The sequence below is a fragment of the Hemiscyllium ocellatum genome, chromosome 24 (assembly GCF_020745735.1).
Source record: "Hemiscyllium ocellatum isolate sHemOce1 chromosome 24, sHemOce1.pat.X.cur, whole genome shotgun sequence".
Taxonomy (NCBI): domain Eukaryota; kingdom Metazoa; phylum Chordata; class Chondrichthyes; order Orectolobiformes; family Hemiscylliidae; genus Hemiscyllium; species Hemiscyllium ocellatum.
The window spans coordinates 30320667-30348343 of NC_083424.1; the positions used below are offsets into that span (position 1 = coordinate 30320667).

General features: G+C 38.5%; 1 protein-coding gene across 2 annotated transcripts in view; it reads left to right on the forward strand.

Annotated features, from left to right (window-relative positions):
- Window positions 1-1310: 1310 nt before the first annotated feature.
- LOC132827138 (huntingtin-interacting protein 1-related protein-like) overlaps window positions 1311-27677 on the forward strand; it is a 146332-nt gene continuing 119965 nt past the window's right edge. For both annotated transcript variants that reach the window (XM_060843661.1, XM_060843662.1), the window contains exon 1: window positions 1311-1599. In XM_060843661.1, coding sequence (XP_060699644.1) covers window positions 1507-1599 — 93 coding nt within the window. In that variant the 5' untranslated portion in view covers window positions 1311-1506. The remainder of the gene's footprint in view (window positions 1600-27677) is intronic.

Genomic DNA, 27677 nt, shown 5'->3' on the forward strand with positions numbered 1-27677 from the left:
AGAAGGTTGGATGATTAGTGTTTAGGTCTATTAATTTTTAGGTCTATTTAATTTTAAAATATATCATCCGAGGGCATGGGAATACATTATCTTTTTAAAAACTACTACTTCATACAACCTCTCAAATGCAGCAATCAGTTCATTTTTATAATTTTTCTTACAAGCTAAACATGTATTCAATTTCTGAGATTGCATTAGCAGTTAAGTAGTACCTGTAAGACATTTAAATGGTGTTTAGGCTCTTTGAGATTGATGTTAGAGATGTGGGTGCTAAAATTGTGGTATCTTCAAATATAAGTGATACATAATAAAAGTGAGTAGATTTGATTTTGAAACGTGTTTTGAGCATGGAACTGAAGCTGACTTTTTAAAGTCCCAAAAGCTTGCCAGTTTTTCTCACTTTCTCCTGAACTCCTTATTTACATACAATTTAACTGCCACTTGCTTTTTCTGAAATGGAACATTATTCACCTTTCTCAATATTCTGATGAAAGGTAGTGTTGTAATTATAAATTAATGATAATATAAATGATTATGTTAACAATATGACTATTATGTTTTGGGGTGGCATAGTGGCTCAGTGGTACCTCACAGCACCAGGGATCCAGGTTCAATTCCAGCCTCGGGCGACTGTCTGTGTGGAGTTTGCACATTCCCCCCATGTTTGCGTGGACTTCCCTCCCACAGTTCAAAGATGTGCAGGCCAGGTGAATTGGCCATGATAAGTTGCCCATAGTGTTTGGTGCATGAGTAGGGGAATGGGTCTGGGTAGGTTGCTCTTCAGAGGGTCGGTGTCGGCTTGTTGGGCCAAAGGGCCTGTTTCTACGCTGTAGGTAATCTCAATCTAATCCAAATAAAATAAAGAAATTCTTAGCTTATAATTAAAATAATATTGCCTTTCAATGGAATAATGACAGTATAGGAAAGCTGTTGGACAGTATAAGGTAAAGTATAACAATAAAATGTATAAAATATACATATAAATTGCTTAAAAAATAATATTTTATTTCTAAAAATGGAGGGGAGTCTGAATGGTGTAACATAATTGCAGACTAAGCCACAAAGAACAAAAGACAAAAAAAAAATTCTGGATGATCCCCTAATTTTATTAATCTGGGGATCAAACAGAATTGATGGAACGTTTAACTTTAACATATAAAAAAACACTAATAGTATTTTGAATCCGTTTTATAAATAACATTGGCCTGTGTCGCACCCCCACCAATCCTCCACTATCTTGCCTCTAGTATGTGTGGAGGTTATTTCACAGGCTGCCCCTGTACCACCCTGCAGTAGGCAGCATTGACTTGTCAGAGCTGGGCTGGCAGTCAGTCAGTCAGCCTCCTTGCGTTTTCCCAGCATGCACGCAGGCTGTGTGTAGCCGCCTGTGAATTGTTGCTGAGTCCCAGACACGATCAGGCTCGGGACTGAGGGGTCACACAGGAGCTGCCCATTCAAATACAGGAGGATCAGAGCCCGCAGGAGTCCGCTGGCCGGGTGTCCACCATGAACACCATCAGACAGGTCCCAGCGAAGGTGCTGCACCGCCGCTCGGTGCACAGTCTGGAAGCAGAGAGAGAGCAGTTTGACAGGCAGCAGGTAAAGCAAGACATACATCCAGTATATCAGTGCTACTGAACCAGTGATCCCGATACTGCCCTGCTGCATAGTCAGCTTAGCTGTTGGTTCGCCTCTGTTTTTTGTAAATCATTTTCATTTCACTCTCTTTAAAAAACATTTTTTTTTAATGTTGGCTTTGGGAATATAAAGCTGGATTGTTATCAGCGCCTTTCCAGGAAGTCCGGGACCTTGTTATAACCAAGATAGCAGCTCAAAGCAGTCAGGTTTTCACCCGGATTTTGCCATTTGTCCAAACATGGTGTTGAATTTGACCTGTCCAAACGCTGGGTGTTCATCGCAAATGACACGAATCAGCTGAAAGTGACACCGAGCTGCCACTGAAACAGACAGAAGCGACTTGTTTATTCTGACCGATTTCCGTAAACCTTGGTTGGACATGGCGAGTGTACCCCTCCCCCCAAGTATTTACACCTTTGATCCTGCAAATATTGACCTTCACGTATTCCCCGGAATCGTGTTCTTCATTTTATTTATATATATAAGCCTTTGTTCCGAACTCAAATCACCTTTTAATGAAGGTGACACGAGCCCAAGCGGGAGCAAACGCGTTTAAGGTCCTTTCCATTTGAAATGGGCGGCCGATTCGGAAGGTACAACTCAAAATGCTGCCCACCCATCTCAGCAGTTGCTTGGGCCCCACTTATTTCGTCTAATATTTGCTTAATTGGGACGGAATTAATTCTGGCAGCCACCGATGAAATTAGATCTTCTCAGATTTGTTTATCACCCTGTGGGCTCATTAGCAGACACCCTATTTTGCTGAATCAAAGTCGACTTGCTCCTTGTGAGCATGTGTCTCTATTATGAGGAAAATTATGGTGTGTGAAGAAAACTATTAATATTGTTATATATAGACTGGAATGATTGCACTGGGAAATTGAAGGTGTAACGTGGAATTGAACTGGCATTGAATTAATATTCAAACTGTAAGGAATGCTTAGTCTGAGAGGTTTAAAAAACATTTTTTTGAAAAAATATACAGTAAATGACTCTGGAAGGTCAAGACTCTCTACTGGATATAACATTAGATCATGTTTTATAGAGAAACACAAACATTTCTGCTCTGTATCATTGCCCTAAAACAGCCAGTTAGAAAGAATCTGGGAAAACATGTTGAATGAGCTTCTGTAACAGTCCCTGGTGTGGTGTGACCCTGTGGTAAAATGAGCAGAAAATAAATTGTGGCCTTTTTCTATATTTTGGTTCTCTTTTGACCTCTAAAGGTTTGTTTTCTGCCAATTTTCTGGGTTCCTGTTTTCCTGAAGCTGCTTATTGCAGCTCTGTGGGTATCGGCCCGGAACTTAAACCTTGATGTTAGTAACTGTTCATCGGTGGACAGATCAGCTGAGCTAAAACTGTTGTCTCACAATGTCTATGCATACATAGTTCCCAGTGGAGTCTTTGAGATACCAGATGTCCTACAATGATGCCATTGCCTTGTCCTAGCTGCAGAGCCAAAAGGGATAAGATAGTTGAACACAGATTAGGACTCAAAGTTAGTATCTATTTAACTTTCTGTTGTTTACTCCCTTTGGCTGATGGAGTCCAAACTTTCTATATTATCCTCTCTGAACTTAATAGATTTGTCAGTTTGGAAAGAACTGTTCTTAATGCTGTTGCTTAATTGGTGGATGCATTGAAAATCTATTGTATCTGCAACTTAATGACACATTAGTTTCATGTTGACATGTGACTTCTTAGTCTCTGTTGTTTAAGAAGCCCATGAAGGTTAAATGCTTGTCATTAAGCTATCAGGCTCTAATTTGTTGTTCTAAAACACAAAACATGAGAACAACTAGTGACTGAGGAAGGTAACTTTCATTATGACATCGTCACAGTGTACGATGTTGTTGGATGCCAAACATTATCTTGATGACATCCACTTTCTCTCACAGGTTTGAGGGGAATAGTGTTAAAGCGCTTTTTTTTAACTTGATGGCATTTGATACTAATTCATTTCTGTGTTACCATAGTATAGAATCCATGACATGTCACATTTACTATCATTATTTCCCTAATATTTTCTCCACATATTAATCTCTGGTTCAACAGTTGAATTAATTCAATACCGACAATTTTAGGCCTCAAAACATTGAAAATGAAGCCTCTCATGTTGTTCTTGTACAACAAACAAAGGATATTAACATTGTACTTATCGTGGTGCTTATAGTTATGATGGTATAAGCAAAAGGACGTTGTTTTTAACATCACAGAAAGCAAACAATATTGGATCTGGTGCAGAGTAACATTCTAACCATAAGGAAGCAAATAGGATTGGATTTGATATTGGTTTTGAAAGGGAGAAACACAAACTAATGGTTTGAATTTAAGGTACATTTTGAAGGAGTGACAGATAAATTAACCACAGTTAACTGACTGAACAATTAATGGACAAACCTGCAAGCAACTAATGGGGAATATTCAAAACGTATTTGGCATGATACAAAGCCAATGCATGTCTTTAAAAGTATGTGTGGTTCGACAACCTTAGTCAACAAATGAGAAAATGAAATGTACCAAGCTTAAAAAAACTTACACAAGTGCAACTTACATGGCAATCCAACCGATACCTACAGGTAACAAAGGGACAGAGGGTAAATGAAGTAATAGCAAAGGATATTGAAGCTAAGAATCAAAACTTTTACATATTGCATAAAAAAGTGATAAAGGGAAGTTTAGTGCATGATAAAGGCAGATGTGAGTCCATAATTGATAATAAGAAAATGGCAGAGTACTCATGAATACTAAATGAATACATTTTATCCATTTTTTTCAGTAGAGGCAGGAAACAAAATACCATTGGCATGAAGAAATATAAAAAAAAAGTTGGGGAGCTATTAGACTCAATGTAAGTGAGATTATAGGAATGAAGAAAATAACGGGACTTAAATATATGAGGTCCTTGATATTTCAACTCTAGAGTATTTAAAATAAATAGTTGAGGAGATTGCAGAAGCATTCAACACAGATTTCCAAACCTCTTCTTGACTTAGGCATTCTGCCTTAACGTTGAAACACTGCAAATACCATTCAATTTTTTTAAGATTGGATGAGAGAAACCAGCAGACTGCAGACCTGTCAGTTTAATGTCATTTATGGGGAGGTTATTGGGACCTATCATCAGAGACAGAGTGGGAAAGTATTTCAGGAAGTGTTATCTGCACAAAGATGAGTACTAATTTGTGAACGTGACATTGTTTCGAAATAAATTTCTGCTTGAGGTGGAGGCTGGGGAGTGTCAATGGATGTTTTTAAATGGACTTTATGGATGTTGGTTTTGCCATACAAGATATTATGACAGCATGTGAAAACGTGTAGTTTGGTAATCAAATGGTCAATAGGAGGCAAAGTATGGATAAAATGTTGGTTCTTTGATTGATGGGCTGTGAGAAATGGCGTTCATCATGGGTGTGTACAGCATTTTACTATAGATATTAATGATTTGGATCAAGTATCATTGGATCTACATAAAACATTTACAGATGAAACAAAGTGAGAAGACCCAGACATCATGTAAATATGAGCAGGAAATTATAAAAGAACTTTACAGACTAAGTGAACAGATATAACTTTGGCTTACATAGTTCAATTTTGGGAATCTGAAATTATCCATTTTATATTTCCAGGGTTTAAGGACATAAATTATGGAGACAGGGATAATCTTAGCTTAGCTCTTGGGTTTTGCAGATTGAGGGGTGGTCCACTCAAGGGATTTAAAATGATGGAAGGATTCAATAGAGCAGATAGTAAGGAATGTTTACCTCTGGTGTGGGAATCAGGAAGAAGACAACATTGCATTAAATCACAAGCTGGCCATTTCAGTTGGAAATGAGAAAGCATTGTATGAATAATGGGTTTCGGGAATACCAGATCAATCTCATAGGCTAATGTTGATGGCTTTATATTTTAAAGAATGAATAATCATATTCTAATACTTGTATCTCATCAAATTTAAAATGAGTTTTAATGGGTGTGTTTTTCTGGCCTGAGGAAATTGTTTGTATCTGCTTTAAACTGGAAATAGATTTTTATTGGGCAAGACATCTAGTGATAAGAACAAGCAAAGATGAATAGAGTTGAGATAGAAGTCAGCCATTGTCCCAGTGGATGGCAGAACAGGCTTGTGTGGCTGAATGGGAGTTTCTCCTGTTCTCACATATCAATCTCACTGACCAAATATGTAACAAAATTTTGAGTTTGTATTCATGTAGTGTGTTGTCATACTTTTTTCTTTAACTATCAATGTTATCTCTTCTGGGTGTAGGTAATATGTTTCAGGACCAATCTCAACAATATGCTCACAGTGCACATTTCAGGGTTAGCCTCTCCCTTATTTTCTACATTCATGAAATAAATGGGGCTTGTGAATACAGGCAAGAACAATGGTAATCACAAAATCGGAAACCCATTACATTGAAATACGCAACCCTTGTAAATCACTCTTAGATCATGATATTCGAAGGGAGAACTTTTTGATGGTATGCAAATGCAGATAATAAACTTATCTCCAGTTCAAGACACACATATTCCAAGAAAGGATTCAGAAGAAATTCATTGAAATGTTGCCCAGTATGGAAGGTTTGAGCTTTAAAGAAAGGCTGGATAGGCTAGGACTTTTTTCACTGGAGTGTCGGAGGTTGAGAGGCAACCTGATAAAAGTTTATAAAATAATGAGGGGTGTAGATAGAGTTAATGGTAGTTGTCTTTCTCCTAGGATGGGGGATTTCGGGACTAGGAGACACATTTTTAAGGTAAAAGGAGAAAGACATGAGCGACGAATTTTTTTCACAGTGTGTATAATGGAGTTCATGCGTGGAATGACCTTCCTCAGGAAGTGGTGGATGTGGGGACAATTACAATATTTAAAAGACATTTGGATAAGTGCATGAAGAGGAAAGGTTTGGAGGGATTTGGGCCAGGAGCAGGCAGGTGGAACTAGTTTAGTTTGGGATTATGTTCGACATGGATTGGTTGAACTGAAGGGTCTGTTTCCATGCTGTTTTACTCTAAGTTAACACCATCAAGAAAACAATATCCTTCTGTATCTATTGTAAGACTGAATTTATGTAATACAGCTCATATGACATCAAGATAATTTATGGCAACAGTGTGATCTATTAAATATTTTCACTGATTAAACTTGTGATGTCTGATTTGCCTGTATGAGTGAAGGTGATCATCATTTCTTCACAAAACATTGTACAGTTGTAACACCTGTATCTCAATCTGATTTCAAGTGAGTTGTAATGGGCCTACTTTTTTCTGTCCTGAAGGTTGAATCTACTTTAAACTGGAAATATTTGATTTTCACAGCAAGTGTGGGCAAGAGCCAGGACAATCCTATTGATATCACAAAACATTGCAATTGTTTTCACCAGGTGTATCAATTTAAGTTGTTTATTTTGTCTGTAAATCTACAGCAAAAACTGTGCACAGCTGTTATTGAAGCAAGCGTTTGGAACAATGTCCATTCTCTGTGATGGCAAAAGACTGAACAAGTTATCGATATCCCTTGGTTAGGGTACTAATATAAGTATGATCCATCACGTGCCTCGTTCAGACTATTGTCTTCTATGTAATTAAAGCCAGAAGTAAGGATGTAAGAAGTAATTCATCAATAAAGAATATTGGTGATTTTACTTTAATGGTTTGTGCAGAGGAATCCTAACTGCTGTATATAATCAGAAACCTAAACACAATATGAGGCTCCAGTTAGTTCATCCATAAGGTTGCCTGCTTAGTTTCTGATGCTTACGCCCTTATCAAATACTGTTTGGAAGACAAGATGTCCTTTAATAATAGGCAGCATCTTGTAAATGGAGGGAATGCTTAGATGTACAAATGTATGTGTGACTGCATAAATATTTCTGGATATAGGTAACATATTTCAGAACTAAGTTCACCTTGCCTTTCCTCGTGATGTCTGTCAAAATGCAACTGTCCATGATTTATTTTCTCCAGTATCATTCACTAATATATTTAAAACTAAATTAACTTGCGCCTTTTTTGAAGTTGCTTCATATTATAAATGCAAACCTAACCATTTCATTTTCTGAGAGACCAAAGTGCCCTCACTCCACTATTTACCCTGGCTGACCGTCACCTGAGTTTGTTGTGGGGCAATTTCGTATTCACTTGCTAACTCCAGTTTCTCCTTCATTACCTCAAAACTGGTGATGGAAGCTTAACTATGGCTTTATCACGTTAACAGTTGTTCTGCTGAAATATTTTTATGTTCAGGATTGGTATTTCTGCCTACCCTTGACAAACTTCAGATAATCTGGAATGTGGTGACCTGAGTTCAATCCTGCATAAAGTGCGGTATATTCCTCCCTGACCCTCTACCTTTAGATCCTCACTCACACCATCTGGGAATTTGTTTTCTCCAACTGTATTTCTTTCCTTCTGCGCCATCAATGAAGGATATTATTTTAGTCATTTTATCTCCTTTTCCAGAAATATTGTGCCCATCTTCACTGTTTGACCTTCCTTTCTTGAACAAATGCTTTGGCCAAAAATTTCCCTTGTCTATTGATGTGATCTTCCCTTTTGTTTCCCTCCCCAATAGCTTGCTCTTCATTGTTCACCCTTCTATGATGCAGTCTTGAAGTGTTCTTTTACACTGTAAATGCAAACCCATAAGGTGATAATGTTCACAATTGCTTGTTTACGTCCTCTTTTTCTTATTGTGAGATTGAGATCAATTGTACTGACCATACAGAAATCAGTCAGTATTGCACTTTTGAGTATTATACCAAATAATTCTTTTTTTTAGTAGATAAATGAATTACAAAATCCAAATTTGTGTTTGTAAACCTTAAAGTGTTTTTTTTTCTGTATACATTGTGCACCAGTTTACTTTAGACATAGGGCTTGAAACTGACATGGATATTGTTACACCAAATGGAAAAAGTACTATGTGCAATTCAGTATGACTATGTTTGATCTAAATTGCTTATGTCGCATCTGTCTTGAGTGTGAATGTAACATAATAAAATTGGTTAAAATGTGCATTTTCTTCAAAGAAAAGAGTTGCCCTTTGTCAGTTAAAAGTCTGAAGAGATCACTGGAAAAATGAGTCAAATGAATGCAAATAATAAATGTTGGCCTTTGATTAGTCTGAATGTGTAGAAGAGGAAATGGTTTATGGTTTTATCGTGAGTAGATCAAATTTCGATTTTAATATCCTGTGAGGTATGTGTAGAAAGTGAAATTAGACTCAAAGCGTTGATTTTATTTGTATGCTATCTTTGCAATACAATTGTGAGGTCTGAAACCATGGGTCAGAGACAGAAATACTTACAGATGCTTTCATAAGAAAGCTTTTGTTTTGTGACTTTGCATTTTGTATATTAAATCTCTCCATTTTCTCTACTGAACATGTTAAATCATTGTTGCTGTTCAGTGGGTGCTGTGTGCCTTCAGTATTTCACCAGAGTAACCAATCTATGTATGAGATGACACACTGAGTATCAGACTGTGGTGGTATCTCTAATTTGGAACCAGGAGGTCCGTGTTCAAGTCCTACTAACATCTTGAAACTGGTTGATTAGAAAATAGTTTTGTTTTAGGACAATGTTTCCTTGATGTGTGTCAGACCTTGAGCCATAAGACCATAAGATCATAAGACATAGGAGTGGAAGTAAGGCCATTCGGCCCATTGAGTCCACTCCACCATTCAATCATGGCTGATGGGCATTTCAACTCCACTTACCCGCGTTCTCCCCTTAATTCCTTGAGACATCAAGAATCTATCAATCTCTGCCTTGAAGACATTTAGCGTCCCGGCCTCCACTGCACTCTGCGGCAATGAATTCCACAGGCCCACCACTCTCTGGCTGAAGAAATGTCTCCGCATTTCTGTTCTGAATTGACCCCCTCTAATTTTAAGGCTGTGTTCACGGGTCCTAGTCTCCTCGCCTAACGGAAAAAAATTTCTAGCGTCCATCCTTTCCAAGCCATGTATTATCTTGTAAGTTTCTATTAAGTCTCACCTTAATCTTCTAAACTCCAATGAATACAATCCCAGGATCCACAGCCGTTCCTCGAATGTTAGACCAACCATTCCAGGGATCATCCGTGTGAATCTCCGCTGGACACGTTCCAGTGCCAGTATGTCCTTACTGAGGTGTGGAGACCAAAACTGGACACAGTACTCCAAATGGGGCCTAACCAGAGCTTTATAAACATAGCCTGGAACTATGTTGACACAGGGGGTTTAATTAACTTGCCTCTTGCCACTCTAACTCAGGCAATGAGAACAACTGTGCTAATAGGGATCAGTGAACTCGCTCCCCACAATTGTGAACCTTTGTGATCTCTATCAAAACCTGAAAACTCTTGGGGGAACTCAGCAGGACAGGCAGCATGACCAAGAAAACACAAAGATGGTTGAAATGATACTGTAACACTTCTTGTCTAATACCTTACTCACAACTGAATAGTTCACCCACTCCCTATCCTAACTAATAATACAGTCCTTCCTATTTTCCATTTTCACTGCTTTTAAAATATACATGTTGAAGTTGAAATAATTTCTAATTAAAGAATAACTGTCACTAGTATAGCAAACAATAGCTCAAGTTTAAGGTGTTGTGTTCTAAAAGACCAACAACAGTATATTTATATGGTGCCATTAATGTAATGAAAGATCCCAAGGTGCTTTGCAAGTGCATTGTAAAGCAAAATATGACTCCAAGCCACACAAGGCTTAATTAGTTCAGATGACCAAAGATCATTTTAAGGAGTGTCTTAAAAGCAGAGATAGGATTAGGGGACTAACCAGAGCTTGGGGCTGTGGAAACTGAAGGCAAGATCACCAATGGTGGAAAGTTTAAAACTGGGTACAAAAAGCCAGTACTGAAGGAGTACAGATGTTTTGAAGGGTTGTGGGGTTGGAAGAGATTAAGGAAAGACTAGAGCCATAGAGGGGTTTGAAAACAAGAATTAGTCTTTTAAGATTGAGCTGTTGCTTGACTAGATGATGTTTCCATTAATAGGTGAAACTAGGACCCAAGGGCACAGCCTCTGAATGAAGGGATGACCCTTTAGAACTGAGTTGAGGAATTTCTTCAGCCAGAGAATGATGAATCTGTGGAACTTATTAGCGCAGAGGGCTGTGGAGGTCAAATTGTTGAGTGTATTTAAGACAGACAGATAGATAGATTCTTGATTAAAGGGAACAAACAGGAAGATGGGAGGAGAATAGGTTTGAGAAACATATTAGATGTGATTGAATGTAGAGCAGGCTGAATGGGCAGAATGACCTAATTCTGCTCCTATATCTTATGATCAGCAGCTAATGTAGGTCATTGGGCACAGGGATGATAATTGAACAGAACCTGCTCTGATTTAAAATGTGGGCAGTATGGCAGCCCTCTCTTTCCCTGGATATATTGGGAAAATTTAATTTGGTTCAAGACTTTTCACTTGGGTTCCTGAAAATCATGACTTTAACAACAATTCTAAATGAGGATTCACTACTCTGGCAGCAGCAGAAACCTGATAGGATGGATTCCGATATGGAATTCAAGAAAAGACAGCAACAGATTTTGGAATTGCCACATGTTGAATGACTTTTGGGAGGGAAGGGAGGTTGCAGATGGAATACCAGGTTCATGGATGGACGGTTTCTTTGAGGAGAGTGATCATGATGGCAAATTTAAAGAGGTGTTTTCAACATCAATTAACTGGAGTCCAAGTTGTGAGATCTGCAGTTTATTGGGATTAGAATCAAGTGATTGGATTTAGTTCTCATAGACCAGATTTTCTCAGAAAGACTACAAATAAAGTAAATAGAAAAGATCTGGAGAAAGATTCAAGTATGGGACTAGGCCAGGGGCAGTATTAAAAGAATTTTGGCCAGTTGGACTATTGGAAAGAAGAGATATGTCCAATGTTGCTGTTAGATGATTTTATTCTTAGTGACAATAACATCCAGGTGCTTCTTCCATTAGCTGTTGTAAATGGAGCTGGAGAGGCCCAGGTAGATGAGACAATATTGTAGGTTGAAGTATCAAAATTGAGTTTCCTTTTAAAGAAGAGGGTTAGTTCTTAACTATTGCGAATTGTTACAAATAAGACTGTTGAACTCTGCAAAGCTCAGTTGATAAAAGGATCTGTGCCCAAACCTAGTCATTGAGAACAGGCAATTTTTCATGGAGCTTTGTGAGTGGGAAATCATGTCTCACAAACTTGATTGAGTTTTTTGAAGATGTAACAAAGAGGATTGATGATGGCTGAGTGGTAGATGTGATCTATATGGACTTCAGTAAGGCGTTCGACAAAGTTCCCCATGGGAGACTGATTAGCAAGGTTAGATCTCATGGAATACAGGGAGAACTCGTCATTTGGATACAGAACTGGCTCAAAAGTAGGGTGGTGGTAGAGGATTGTTTTTCAGACTGGAGGCCTGTGACCAGTGGAGTGCCACAAGGATTGGTGCTGGGTCTTCCACTTTTTGTAATTTATATAAATGATTTGGATGCGAGCATAAGAGGTACAGTTAGTAAGTTTGCTGATGACACCAAAAATTGGAGGTGTAGTGGACAGCAAAGAAGGTTACTTCAGATTACAACAGGATCTGGATCAGATGGTCCAATGGGCCGAGAAGTAGCAGATGGAGTTTAATTCAGATAAATGCAAGGTGCTGCATTTTGGGAAAGCAAATCTTAGCAGGACTTGTACACTTAATGGTAAGGTCCTAGAGAGTGTTGCTGAGCAAAGAGACCGTGGAGTGCAAGTTCATAGCTCCTTGAAAGTGGAGTTGCAGGTAAATAGGATAGTGAAGAAGGCGTTTGGTATGCTTTCTTTTATTGGTCAGAGTATTGAGAACAGGAGTTGGGACATCATGTTGAGGCTGTACAGGACATTGGTTAGGCCGCTGTTGGAATATTGTGTGCAATTCTGGTCTCCTTCCTATCAGATGTTGTGAAACTTGAAATGGTTCAGAAAAGATTTACAAGGATGTTGCCAGGGTTGGAGGATTTGAGCTATAGGGAGAGGCTGAACAGGCTGGGGCTGTTTTCCCGGAGTGTCAGAGGCTGAGGGATGACCTTATAGAGGTTTACAAAATTATGAGGGGCATGGATAGGATAAATAGACAAAGTCTTTTCCCTGGGTTCGGGGAGTCCAGAACTAGAGGGCATAGGTTTAGGGTGGGAGGGGAAAGATATAAAAGGGACCTAAGGGGGAACTTTTTCACGCAGAGGGTGGTACGTGTATGGAATGAGCTGCCAGAGGAAGTGGTGGAGGCTAGTACAATTGCAAACTTTAAAAGGCATTTAGATGGGTATATGAATAGGAAGGACTTGGAGGGATATGGACCGGGTGCTGGCAGGTGAGACTAGATTGGGTTGGGATATCTGGTTGGCATGGACGGGTTGGACTGATGGGTCTGTTTCCATGCTGTACATCTCTATGACTCTAGAATAGTATATACCCTCTTGTGTTATGATTAGGAACACCTCATACTCTGTTTTGTGATCAGCCTTGTGCTACAGAATCCCCACTGTGCATGTTTATACTGAGTACTGTGAGAGATATAAAGGGAACCCATTGATATTGTGCACATGAATAAAATCTTATGTGCTCCTGAATTCAGAATTGTGGAGTAGTTAAATTAAAAGAAACAAGTTTTTCTTGGTTAGAAAGAACCCATTGATTTTCAGGAGTTGCAGCTAATGAATGCAGCACACTGAAACCCTTTAACTCAAGAGTTAGATTCTTTGCTCGATGAGTTCCAACAGTCTTGTATTACTGGATCACTTGTAGGCTTAATAGCTTTGTAAACCATGGATTGGATTTACTGTGAATGTTTTTGTTCTTAATACTTGAAGAAAATTGAATAATTTTCCTGAGTGTTGAAACTGGTTATTGAGTGAATGCGAAAAGGATGACTCTAATGATGCAGTGTGATTTCATAGAGCCACGAGGAGATGGTGCTTGGTTTGATTCATGAATTAGCTCCTCATAGTGATGTTATGATGACAGTTAGCCTTGTGGAGGACAAAACAAAATCAGCTAGTGTTTCGACTTTGATCCTTTAACCAGTAAGAGTCACTGCCTCAGGAATAATAAGAAATCAGATAAGGTGGGAAGGGAATATTGGCAAAGGATTTGTGAAGTACAAATACATATTTATAGATGTTGTCAAATGCATTATTTTTGAAAGCACAATTGGTTTGAAAGGATGTTGGTTTTGAATTTTGCTTTTTTACTCCTGTCCATATTGTTTGATTTTTGTTTTGTGTGAGCATGGGAATGGTTTTCTTAAAACAGTGAGTGTTTTAAACCTCTTGGGGGTCTGGCACGGTGGACTACTGAGCTCGACAGTTTGAAAAAGTACAATCAACAACATAAGATGCAGTCATTAACTAGGGATGCTTCAGTGGTTTTGTCATTTTAAATTTATGTTAGTTTAGTTTCCTTGCTTTGCTGGGGTGGTGACTTCCTACAGCCAGTTTCCTGATTATATTTGTAAAGCACTTTGTCACAATCAGGCAAAACAGCTCATAAAGCCAATCAAAAATATATAATAGTCTAGATATCTTAAAATCTTCAATCAAGCTCTTTTATAAATTTGCTGAGCCTTCTTTATAATGAAGCTTAATGAGATGGAAGCAAGACACTGAAGCTTTAATGAGCTGAATGTTGGATTAAAAATAGATACAGATTCAGTCTTCTAAATTTCCATGTTCTATTTGCTGGCCAAATGTGTGGTGATTGGTTGTCATTCCACATAGTGGAAGGGAAAACTATAGAAGGGGTTTTCCTCAGCAACTCCAGCAATCTCCCAGTCAGTGGCACAGCATTAGCAAGCAAACAAGTGAATGATGATTGTTCAGGCACCTAAGCAAACTGTTGTTGTCACACTCCTGTAGTCATCAGTCTGCTCAACAACTTCCTTGTCTCTATGTTCATTGTCCTGCTCCTGAGCACAAACTATTTTCTCTCACACCTTGATTCTTCTCGTTGGTATAGACCCCATTCATTGCTATTGAAATCTTACTCCCCTCCAGCCAGGATCCTTGCAATGTTCCCCTGACTGTCCCCCCAAACTTCCATTGTTATTAAAACACAGCTCTGCCAGATCTCCACTGTTCGTGTCCTACACCAGATTGAATCCAACTCACCTATCAGCCCTTTTCGTATTTGCCTATTTTGGCTCACAACTTTCCCCAACTGCTCAATTTTAAAATTCATATCCTCCTATTTTAAACTTAGAGTCATAGAGATGTACAGCACGCAAACAGACCCTTCGGTCCAACCCGTCCGTGCCGACCAGATATTCCAACCTAATTTAGTTCCACCTTCCAGCACCTGGCCCACATCCCTCCAAACCCTTCCTATTCATATACCCATCCAAATGCCTCTTAAATGTTGCAATTGTACCAGCCTCCACCACTTCCTCTGGCAGTTCATTCCATACACATACCACCCTCTGCATGAAAAAGTTGCCCCTAAGGTCCCTTTTTATACCTTTCCTCTCTCACCCTAAACCTATGCCCTCTAGTTCTGGACTCCCCCCACCCCAAAAAAACCTTGCCTATTTATTCTATCCATGCCCGTCATGATTTTGTAAACTTCTATAAGGTCACCCCTCAACCTCCGACGCTCTGGGGAAAACAGCCCCAGCCTATTCAACCTCTCCCTATAGCTCAAATCCTCCAACCCTGGCAACATCCTTGTCAATCTTTTCTGAACCCTTTCAAGTTTTTTAAGGTCTTGCCTTCCCTATCTTTTCAGCTTGTGCCAGCTCTAAAATGTATTCCTCATGTTGGCTTCTTATGCATTCTTCTCACTTTGCCTCCTTATGCATTTGCCAACATTTCTTACGCCATCTTTGGTGGTATTGTTTTCACTTGTCTGTACATTCTGGAATTCCTGCCCTAAACTCATCCAGCACCACTTCCTTCTTCTGTTTTAAGCGCCTCCTGAAAATCCATCTTTTTGAACATGTTTTTGGTCACTTCCTAACATTTGTTTTGTCTTCACATCTATTTTATGCTATCACATCTCTGTAAAATGCCTTGGCACATTTTTCTGTGAGAAATATTATATAAATGCAAGTTGTTCATGAGTGTTACAGGTTATTTGCTCCTCCACTTACTCTATATGCATAAAACATTAAATTCGCTTTAATATAAGCACGCAGTACAATATCTTTAAGTCCTGTGCAGGAATGTATTAGACAGTATTTTAACATTGAGTCACTTAAGGACAGGTAGTCAAAAGCCTAGTCAAGAGGAACCTCTTAAAGGAAGAGAGCGAGTTGGAAAGGATTATGGAGAAATTTAAGCCTGGAGAACTAGATAGCTGAAGGCATAAGGAACGAGTCCTATCCCTTATAGCCCATGCTGCAAAGAAAAATACGCCTTAATGTCCATCGATTATCAAATGGAGGAGTACTAACAAGTAGATGTGAATAATTAACCATGTAGCTGAGGGATTGAAATAGTTGTAGATTCTTCACAATTGATATCATGGCCTTGGTTAAATTTGATGGTAACTCCACCTTTTTTAGTAACTTTCATGGTCTAACTGAAATTGTTTCAAGGTTTTCATTTTTCCAGTGTTACCACTTTGAGTGTTTCGCAAATTTTTGCATTGATCAAATTTTTATCAGCAATGATAGGTAATGAAGGGGTTTATTAATAAGTGGTTTATTTAATGTCCCCATTGAATGTATTGAGCAAATGCCTCTGAAGATAGTGATTGATTCTAAGTCAGAAATTGTCATTTCTGTTCATGAAGCATGTGGGGTTACAAATGTGCAATTCCTAGATAAACCTTATACACAAGATGATGCTAATCAAACATTTGTAGTGAGTCACTCGACTGGATTGCCTATCCTACTGATTTTGATTACAGCTGTAATTACTGCGTGCTTTTTCGATATTTTAATTTGTATTCTTGTGACGTGAAGAGTAGTTTCTATCTATTGATTGAAGATAATCTACATTTTATTCATTTGTGAAATGCAATTATTCTTACTACAAAGTAAAAATATATCAAAGCACCACCATCTTTTTTGGCTTTAAGACTATTTGATAAATGAATGATGTTAAGGAGTATTTGTTCAACTTACCCCTTTCTCTTTACTATTTCCATTTGTTACACTCCTCTGCAAAAGCTGATCCCACATCTTCAAAAGTGTTGCTTCCAAGCCATCTGTGAGTAGTTGTGTAAGTGTGATTGGACCAATTTTATTTTAAAGAAACATTTGGCTTCCAGTCTATATCTACTGGCTGATGTAACTGTGATCCGAAATATCCTGTTACTAGCAAGTCACAAAAGCTACTTGGCTTGCTCAGCAGTCAACCGAAACCTCATTTAATGCACAATGACTATCATAGTTGTGTCGGAAATATCTGAAGTAGGTGTTTTGAAAAGATGTCTGAATGAAACCAACTTAGAGTCTACTTTTGCAGCTGGGCAGATCCATCCAGTCATAATCCCTTCCATAATCATGGGAGAATCAGAGATCTAAGACCAGCGAGAACACCTTCTGTAGAATTGTGAATGGAATCTGGAGCAAAGGTGGTCCCTTGTAATTATGATGCCATAGACATCACAATGGCATGAGTATCTCAGGATGGATATAACTTGGAAATGCACAGCCCATTCAATGTGGATAGGAAAACTAAAAGGGATGTCATTCTACATGCATGACACCTCGGAGGCTACAACACAAAAAAAACCTTGTGGTATCAAATTCTCGATCTGCATGAAGACCAAGAATACATTCAAGGTTTGAATACCAAAATATGGAGAATGAGATTTCACTTTATCATGAAACTAGGATGAGTGAAGGATTTCAACCAGCTCAACATAAGCTGGAAAGCCAAGTGTATGCAAGTCTAAACTTCCCATTATTGGACATCATAGTTTCCTGAAGTAGAGAATGAGATGTGGCTCTTTCCTTGACTTGGTGTTTGGGAATGACCTGGATACTGCTTAGGGCAGAAGATCATGGTAAAACAATATTCAATCTGATGTGTGGAAACGGTGCCCTATTTAACCTTGGTTGACAAATTGATGTGAGTCCCAGGAAATTAGACTGACATGATTCATGGATAGATCTATTGAGAACAATGTGCTTTGAAACATTGTGCAGACATGTAGGGAAAGGAGAACAGTGTCAGGATTGTGCTGAACTGGCAAAATTTGTGGGGGGGGGGGGAATAAAACAAAGATGTATAAAGCTTATTGGGAGAAGGGAAATAACATCCATAGCAGGGAGTGTAAAATTTAAGCAAAGTAATTAAAAAAAAGACTATGAATGTTGAGAAGAATATTAGTCAGAAGATTCAGTCTTTTCTCCCAAACAATTACAATATCACTAACCTGAAATGAATCAAATCCTTATGAAATCCTAATGGAGTGGAAAATAGGAATGGACAAGAAATAGGAAAAATACCCAATTCTGCATTTGAATAGGTGCCACTGAGGAGGAGGATCTCACATATTGGGTTGGAATAAATCCGGATGCTATGTGGTTTGGTGAAGAGCTGGTATTCCCAGCATCTGCTTTGTATGCTCTTCTAGGTGGTAGTGGTCATGAGTTTGGTAAGTGCATTCAAAGATGCCTTCATGAACTTTTGCAGTGCATCTTGGGTTGATGGTTCATGTTGGTGATACTGAGGATCTGTGTGGAGAGAGGGAATCTTGAATGTTGTGGGAAGAGTGCCGGTCAAGTGGTCTGCTTTGTCCTGGATGGTATCAAGAGTCTTGAGTGTTATTGGAGCTGCACTCATCCAGGGAAGTGGATAGTATTCCATCATAATTCTAGCTTGTGTCTTGTGAATGCTGGACAAGCTTTTTGGAGACAGGAGAGGAGTTATTCTTTTCTGTACTCATCAGACTCGACCTAGTTTTGTAGCTACAATATTTCTATGGTTGGTCAATGGTAACCCTCAGAAAATGATAGTGGGGATACAGTGATGTTAATGCTGTAAATGTTGAGAAAAGAAGTTAGATAATCTCTTATTTGTGAAGTTTCTTTCCACCTATATATATTTTCCAGTATTTTGATGACTTTCTTTTAACTGTTTCCTGGTATCGTCTGGAAATTTCAACAATTATTTTTCTAATATCCATCATTCCCTCACCTTTAGTACAATCCATCTGATTCTCTTCCCTTCCACTACTTACGTCTTCATTTCTAAGATAGCCTATAGACCAATCTCCAATATATGATCCTTGATTCTCAGAGTTACCCTGACCACTACCTCCTACCTTGATTCTTTTAAGAATTCAATAGCACACTGCTAGTTTCTCCATGGTCTGATAATGCCACCTTCCAAACAAATGCTTCCAATAGTTTTGTTCAAGACAGCATTCAAATGTATAAAATAGGAGCAGGAGTAGGCCATTTCATCCTTTTCAGCCTGCTGCACTATTTAGTATGATGCTGGCTGATCATCCAACTCAGTACTCTGTTCCCATTTTCTCCCTATACACTTTGATAGATTTAGTCCTAAGCAATTTAGTTAGCTCCTTTCTTCAATAGTTTGGCCTCAGCCATTTTCTGTTCACAAGTTTACCACTGCTATTGTGTTATTGAATTCTTAAAAGAATCAAGGTAGGAGGTGGTGGTCAGGGTAGCTCTGAGAATCAAGGATCATATATTGGAGATTGGTCTATAGACCAATCTCAAGTATGAAGATAATTTTCCTTATCTCTGTCATAAATGGCCTCCCCTGTCATAGAGTCTTAAAGTTATATAGCATGGTAATAGACCCTTGGGTTCAACTCATCCGTGCTGACCAGACATCCCAATCTGTCCTTGGCCCATTTGTTAGCATTTGGCCCATATCCCTCTAAGACTTTCCTATTCATATACCCATCCGGATGCATTTTAGGTGTTGTAGTTATACCAGCCTCCACCACACTGCAGCTTGTGACATACACGCACCACCCTCCGCATGAGAAGGTACCCCTCAGATTCTTTTTAAATCTTTCCTCTCTCACCTTAATTCTATGCCCCATAATTTTGGACCTCCTACCCTAGGGAAAAGACCTTGCTCTTCAACCTATCAATGCCCCTCATGATTTTATAAACCTTGATAAGATTACCCCATAGTGTCCGATATTCCAGGGAAAACAACCTCCGCCTATTCAGCCTCTCCCGATAACTCAAACCCTCCAACCCCAGCAACATCCAAGTAAATCTTTTCTGAACCCTTTTAAGTCTAACAACATTTTTACTATAGCAGGGAGACCAGAACTGAACATGTAGCCTCACCAATGTCCTGCACAGCCACAACATGATATCCCAATTCCTATACTGAATGTTCTGACTAATAAAGGCAAGTGTCACAACACCTCCTTCACCACCCTGTCTACCTATGACCCCACTTTCAAGTAACTATGCACCTGCACCCCAGTCTTTTTGTTTGCCAACACACCCTATGGTCCTCCCATTAACTCTGTAAGTCCTGCCCTGGTTTGCCTTACCAAAATGCAACACTTCACATTTATCTAAATTAAACTCCACCTTAGACTGTGACCATTGGTTCTGAATTCTTTAATTATTCAGGAACATTGGGACAGTCCAGTATAACCCTCAGGCATCCCCAACACCCTCAGCCATTTCCCTTCGCTCTTTCCTTAAAAGCACAAGGGAAGCAGCACCTATCCTTTCACCTCCTCCCTTCTCATTGGTTCAGGGTTTCAGACACTCCTTTTATGTAATATAGCAACTTGCTTGAAATTCTTTCAATTTTGTACATGTATTCTTTGCTCCAGTGTCCCCTCCACAGTGAAGAAATAAGGGGAGATCGATGACTGCTTTGTAGAGCACCTTTGTTCAGCTGGCAAATATGATCCTGAACTTTCTGTCATTACATTTCTCTTTTCCACTAGTGCTCTGCCACTGAACTCTTACTCTGTTCCAATGACGCTCAGCGTAAGCTGGAGTGCAGTACCTCATATTTTTATTCGGCATTTTACAGCCTTCTGGACTCAACTCTCATTTCAAAAACTTCGGATCATAATCCATATTTTATTGCAGCAGCAGCTGTCAGTGATGAGTTTGCTATTCCCATTTGCACTTACTTTGCAACAATGTCCTTGCTTTTCTATTTGCTCCACTACCATTCTCTTTTATCGTGCATCGTCATCCCTTTAGTGCTCCCCACCACACACATGACCACTTTCCTGCCTGTTTATTACTATTACTTGCACATTTTTAGTATAGATAAGGTACTGCTATAGATCAGAAAGTTGGAACAATAAAACCCCAGTTAGATATTTATTGCTGTCCTTCTAAAGGACAGTGTTACTATGTAATTTGCATTATCAAGGACCTTGCGTGAAGTGAATATCAGACCTCAAATGGGCATTTAAAAAAAACTGATATTATTTCGAACGTTCTAATATATACATTTTATCCGACCCCAGTAGCATTGAACTCAGCTGTCAGAGTAAGGCTGTTGTCATGGTGACTTATTAACTTCAATGGCTCCTCTTATCGCTACAGGCTTCAGTTCATTTTGCAACTGGACATTCACAGGTGCAGTTTAAGAGTTACTTTGACAGCACCAGCAGGGCTCACAACCTTTCCCACTGATGAGGTCAAACCTATAAACACTATATAAACCACCCGCCACTTCCTGGAGGCTAGCACTCCCAAATTATACGCTGCTCTGATTTGAACATATGAATAATCCTGCATCGAGTGAGCATTTTTACACTTTTTAACTTAATTCATCCATCATTGTCCAGATGGCAGTTAAGAGTCAACCACATTACTGTGGGTCTGGAGTCACATGTAGGCCAGACCAGGTAAGGATGGAAGTTTCCTTCCCTGGAGGACATTAATGAACCAGATGGGTATTTCTGACAATGGATTCATGACAATGACAATTCTGACAATGAATTCAAATCCCACTGCTTGGGTCCCCAGAACATTACCAGGGCTTATGGATTAACAGTCCAACGCATGGGTGGCATGGTGGCACAGTGGTTAACACTGCTGCCTCGTAGTGCCAGAGACCCGGGTTCAATTCCTGACTCAGGCGACTGACTGTGTGGGGTTTGCACATTCTCCTTCTGTGTGGGTTTCCTCCCACAGTCCAAAGATGTGCCGGTCAGGGAAATTGGGCATGCTAAATTGCCCATAGTGTTGGGTGGATGGTGGGTCGGTGTGTACTTGTTGGGCCGAAGGGCCTATTTCCACACTGTAAGTAATCTAATCTAATACTACCCCAAGGCCATCGCCTCACTTAATATTACCTTGTCTAAGGAGAAATCTTTTGAGGCCAATTAGGGATGCCTAGTGAATGAGGATAGCTATGCGTATGTGAAAAATTATGAAAAAAAAGCGTTAAGTAGCTTTAATGGATATGTGATCTATATTTTTAAAATCAACTGCATTGAAAGGGAACTTATATTTAAACTGGGTTTCTATTTCAACAACAGCAAGCATTTTCATTTATAAAGCACCATGTAACATAAGAAGGTATCCCAAAATACTTTACTTATGTCTGCTAACAGTATTTTTTCCATCAAGAATAAGTTCAGTTCCACTCGTTGATTACAAATCAGTGTTTTATGTCCCCAAACCATTCTACTACTCATTTTCTGTGTCCTGTTGAAAAGGAGGTACTCAATTACCAAATTCCAAACATGAGCAAGAGAGGCTAAAGGAATACACTTTGATTTGTAAGTAAAAGCCCCTGTGATGTATCTGAGGGTTTTATCAGAAAGGCTGTAGTTCCTGTTGTTTGATTCTGCATGTTGCTGCATAACATTATGACTTCTCAAATCTATTAAGGCAAACGCTGATCATAACATCACTGCAATTGAAAGCATCACACTTATACCCGTGAAAAAGTCTTAAATATTCATTGACATAGGTTTGGATGGAGGAAATCATCAACGCTAAAATTTCTAATACATACCAACTTGACAAATTACTGAAGAAGGGTCATTGGACTCGAAACGTTAACTCTGTTTTCTCACACAGATGTTGCCAGACCTGCTAAGTTTCTCAAGCAATTTCTATTTTTATTAGTTTCCCTTCTCCAGCATCTGCAGTTCTTTGTTTTACTAAGAAGTTATTAACTAGATATCTTGTTATTTTTTTAAAGATATATTTAATGACATGTGAATGTTGACTTGCTAGGCTGGCATTCATTCCAACCCCTAAGAGAAGGTGTTGGTGAGATACCATGTTTTAGCGACTCAATGGCTTGTTAGGCCATTTCCAAGGGCAGTTAGGAGTTAGCTACATTGCTGTTATAACTAGATTCGATAAGGACACCAGGTAGATTTTCACAATACTCAGTGATAATTACATGGTCCTCTGAAATAGTTTCTATTTCAAATGTATTAATTAATTTGAATTTCAATTTCATTAGCTGCCGTGCTGGCATTTCAACCTATGTTCCCAGGGCATTAGCAATTACAAGTCCAAGGTCATTGCCAGTGCACTCATCTCTGCCATAATTAGGCATTGCAGCCTCTGTACCCACATGTATTGTGCAAGCACCTATTGTTAAAATTGAAAGGATATCTGGCCAAAGGAAGAGGAAAAGTTGTGAAGCAATTCAATGAATGGCAATGGTTGAAGGTAGGGTTATTACCAGCAAGTCTGTAATGTTTCAGCTCAGTCTATTTGGACAGATGTCATTTGCATTAAGGGTATGAAGTGTGCTGTTAATAAACTCAACTAGTGCATTCATACTTTAAATAAGAGTCATGCAAAACCACTGAATGTTAAAATAAGCTTGGTGTTATTCAGTTTCAAATTTATGGTCTGTGATGTGTTGCTGTCTTTAAATTAAGCTGCAGTAAAGTAAATATTACTTGTGCAAATAAAAACAGTGAGGAATGTAACTACTGAAAGATGTTAGATTCCTAATGTTGCATTGAGTCAGGCTGAACTGAGAGTGACGTAGGTAGCATTAGGGTGTGTATTGTTTCTTTGTGAAGTGCAAGCAAGATGTGTACATGACTTTTTTTTCCCTGCTTGTAATGAATGCTATTTGCTACAGTAAATCATGTTTTAACAGTCCAAGATATGCACAGATTTTAGTAGTACAATTAGAATGGCTTTGAATTTTTCATCTCATGAGCCCAATTCTTTCTGGAAACTGCACAATGGCACTAGGTATGTTTAGCTGAGTACTGTGATGTTCTCAGTAGTTACTTTTGAATAATGTAAATCAGGCTGTATATATCCAAACCTTGCCAGATGACAGCATGTTGAATTAGATCAGTACTCCCTTCTAACCTCAACTGAGTATGGCTAAAGCACCTAATGTTGTAAGCTTAAACAAAAACCAAAAGTGCTTCAGTAACTCAGCAGGTCTGGCAGCAACTATGGAGAGAGAAACAGAGAGAATATTCTGAGTCTGATACAACTGTTCTTCAGCACGAACAATAATTGAATCAGAGAATCCCTACAGTGTGGAAGCAGGCCATTTGGTCTATTGAGTCAACACCGACCTTGCAAACAGCATCCCACCCTATCCCTGTAACTCTGCATTTCTGATAGCTAACTCACCTAGCCTGCACATCCCTGGACACTATGTGCAATTCAGCACAGTCAATCGACCTAATCTGCACATTTTTGGACTTGAAACATTAACTCTGTTTCTCTCTCCACTGTTGTCAGCCCTCTGCATTTCTCCAGCATTTTCTTATTATCTCAGATCTGCAGCATTTTGCTTTTATTACACTGTTGAAAGCTTTCTCATTTCCCACAGGACTTAAAGGAAAATATCCAGAAAATTATTAACAACTACCAATCACTGGAGACATTCCTAAACCTTAAGAATTAAGATTCTTATCCTGTAATACGTTCAATTTAGAGAATGTAAGATGATATTGAATGGCATGCAGATATAGGTTTGTCCCACCACTTTCATCACACTGTCTATTATTTAACCAACTCAAAAACCAACTTGTGAGATTGTAAATGACCAGCAGTTGTATGTTCCTAAAAGTAATTTCAGAACAAAAACAGAATTTGCTGCAAATATTCAGCAGGCTTGGCAGATTCTACAGAAAGAACAGTCAGATTGACATTTTGGTTGTAAGCTCTTCATCAGAACCAGAATTGTCTTGAGGTGTTGTTTTCAATAGCTTCGTTAATTCCTAGTAATTGGCCAGATTCAATGGTTCAGTGAAGATTAAGATGCCTTTATAAAAGAAGAACAAAGATTTGCATTAATACTACATTTTCACCATCACCAGTGTCTCAAAGTGCATTATAGTCAATGGAGTATATTGAAATTGGAGTTATTGTTGTAATGTAGAAAATGTGGGAGGCAACTCAGGCTTTAGAAACTCCCTTAAACAGCAGTGAGTTAATGACCAGATGACTGGTTTTTGTGATGTTGCTTGGATGATAAACACTGGCCAGGTCACTGAGGATTGAACCTCTGCTTTTCTTTGAATTTGTGCCATTGGATCTTTTACATTGACCTGTGCAAGCAAATACAACCATATTTTAATGTTTCAGTTCAAATAAGGCATTTCTGACTGTGTAGGACAATCAGTACTGCCTGAAATGTGAGCCCTGGAGACCATCTTGAACCCAGAAGCAGGTAATTTAGAGGCAAGTGTCACGAAGTGAATCACTGCTAACTCAGAACTGAACTTGGGATTGCCATGGATCTAGGCAGGTTAACTAGTTTAAAGGTGCCTGAACCGGTTTGGAAATGGTGTTGACTGCTTTGCTCTTCAGTGAGAAATCTGAGTTGGTTGCTGAACTTGTTTGGTTACTCCTATCAAATTGACAACTCAAAAACATTGAAGTTGAATTGGACTTAAAAAAAAGCTGTCACTAGTTGATATTTTCATCAACAGCTTGAAAATAAAACTCATTTTGTGCCAGATGTTATGAATAAGAAAACTGCTCACCTTTTCTGGAATCAATCAATTATTATTATTATGAAAAGCTTTCTGTACTTTAATATGGCCTGACATTTACAGTCTCTCAGACATTGATGGGAGAGTTTGTTAATTAAAGAACAATATAGCAAAGGTGGCCATACAAATCTATTTTGTATTCGGAGCCTAAAACAAAAATGGATTCTGTTCACCTTAGAAAATTACACCAGTCCTTTAGTAACAGATTTATAAGCGTTTAAAATTGTCAAAGGTTTGCTCTAAATAAGTTTGTTTTGTATTCTTGCCAAAAATCCTGTAAAATTAGTGTGTGAACTTAATATTACAAAACTAAGCTGAATAGTTGTTCATTGCAAGCTGTTTTTAAAAAGAAAAAGAAAGCCTTTCTTTTATAAGTTTTTCATCACTTTCTTTTCACCTTCTTTTCCTTTTTCTCTAGTCTGCTTCACTCATGAAGTTGCTTTTTTGTAAGGTAATATTCCACTGATCCTGCAAGGAACATTAACATTAGTGCACACGTTAAATCTACTCATTTCTACAAAATGTCAGCCTGGGTGGCATGCTGGCTAAGTGATTAGCACTGCTGCCTCACAGCACTGGGCACTCAGGTTCAATTCTAGTCTAGAGTACTCTCAAAAATGTGTGGATTAGCCATGGGAAATATAGGATTATGGCATGGGTCTGGGTGGGATGCCCTTCAGAAGATTGGTATGGGCTGAATGGCCGCTTTTGCACTGTCAGGGTTCTGTTTTTCCATCTTGGGCTTCCTTTATCTATTACCATTGCAGATTTGGATACAACTATGCAAAGGAAATCAAATTACTTAAGAATAAGTTCAAATGTTAAAATATTTATGTCAAAATAAAGCAATTAATGTAGAATTTGAACCTTAGCCAAAAGAGAAATTAAAAGCTGTTTCACAGCCTTGCAGCTGATGGTAGGGAGACGTGAACCTTCAGATAAAATGCAAAAAACATGATAGCGCACAGACCTGACTGAACCTGAACAAATTCTCTGTCCCAGCACAAACAAAGGACAAGACAATGTTTTCAAAGTGGCACAGACGTTTTATTTAAAGTTAAGATTACTATTTTTTGCAGATGAGACAAATTGGTCACAAATATACTGTTGACCTCTCTGAAAAGAGAACTCTAATTTAGAGACAAGACAAAAGACTAACAAATTTATACTGTCATTTTAAGTATGTTTTTATAACACTTGCTTATATGTCTTATTTCTTTGGGGTAGATTTAAATAGTTTTTTCCACATAACTAGGAACTTAACATTTTTATCTTAGTGAATGTATTTGTTGTTGGAATGGCTACTTAATTATTCTATAGCATATTGTAACCCAGGATTGATTTATACATTGTAAAGCAGTTACTAGAAAAATTGTAAACACACACTTAATGTCTCAAAGACTCGTACAAACTCTGAAATGCTGCTATAATATACCAAAGCAAGTATGTTTTACTTTGATGTTTTGATAGGTCAAAAACTCCTGTGAATGTGGTCATCCCATTTTGGAACCAGGTTACAGCTAGTAAAGCTGACTTACTTCCTGCATGATGTAGAATCACACTTAATGAATGGTTCTGATTAGCGTTACGTTCAACTGAATACACTTACCTAGCCAAGAGTGTTAAAGACAGTAGGACCTTGGCTGCAGTTTTAAATATCTAGTTTATTTCAATTCCTAACTGAATGCTTATGTTGTATCTTTCATTCCTATAAAACAAATCCAGAAAGATGTTCTACTTACATTAGTCTGGTCTCTTGCATTATTGCTACATTTAAACTTGAGAACAATAATTTTAAGATGTTGTTTATCGTTTATGTTGAGTAACATTACCAAATTAATCATACAAGTGTCGTTGCAAGCTATTTAAAGTTCTGTAGCCATTGCAATGATCATTGGATGTCTAATGTTATGTCTTCTGATTCAGAATCTGTACACATCATATCGATAAGAGGCTTGCTAACCTTTTAATGGAACAGCATAATTAAACAATAATGGGTAGAGGCAAAGAGCATAACTGAAACTTCTTATTCATCTGCTGTTTCTCTGAGCTTACTCACTAGAACAAGGCCATATCTATTTTACTTGTGTATCTAATTACAAAGTGTTTGTGCTCATCTTCCACGCTAGACATTTCGTGGGAGATGATACAAA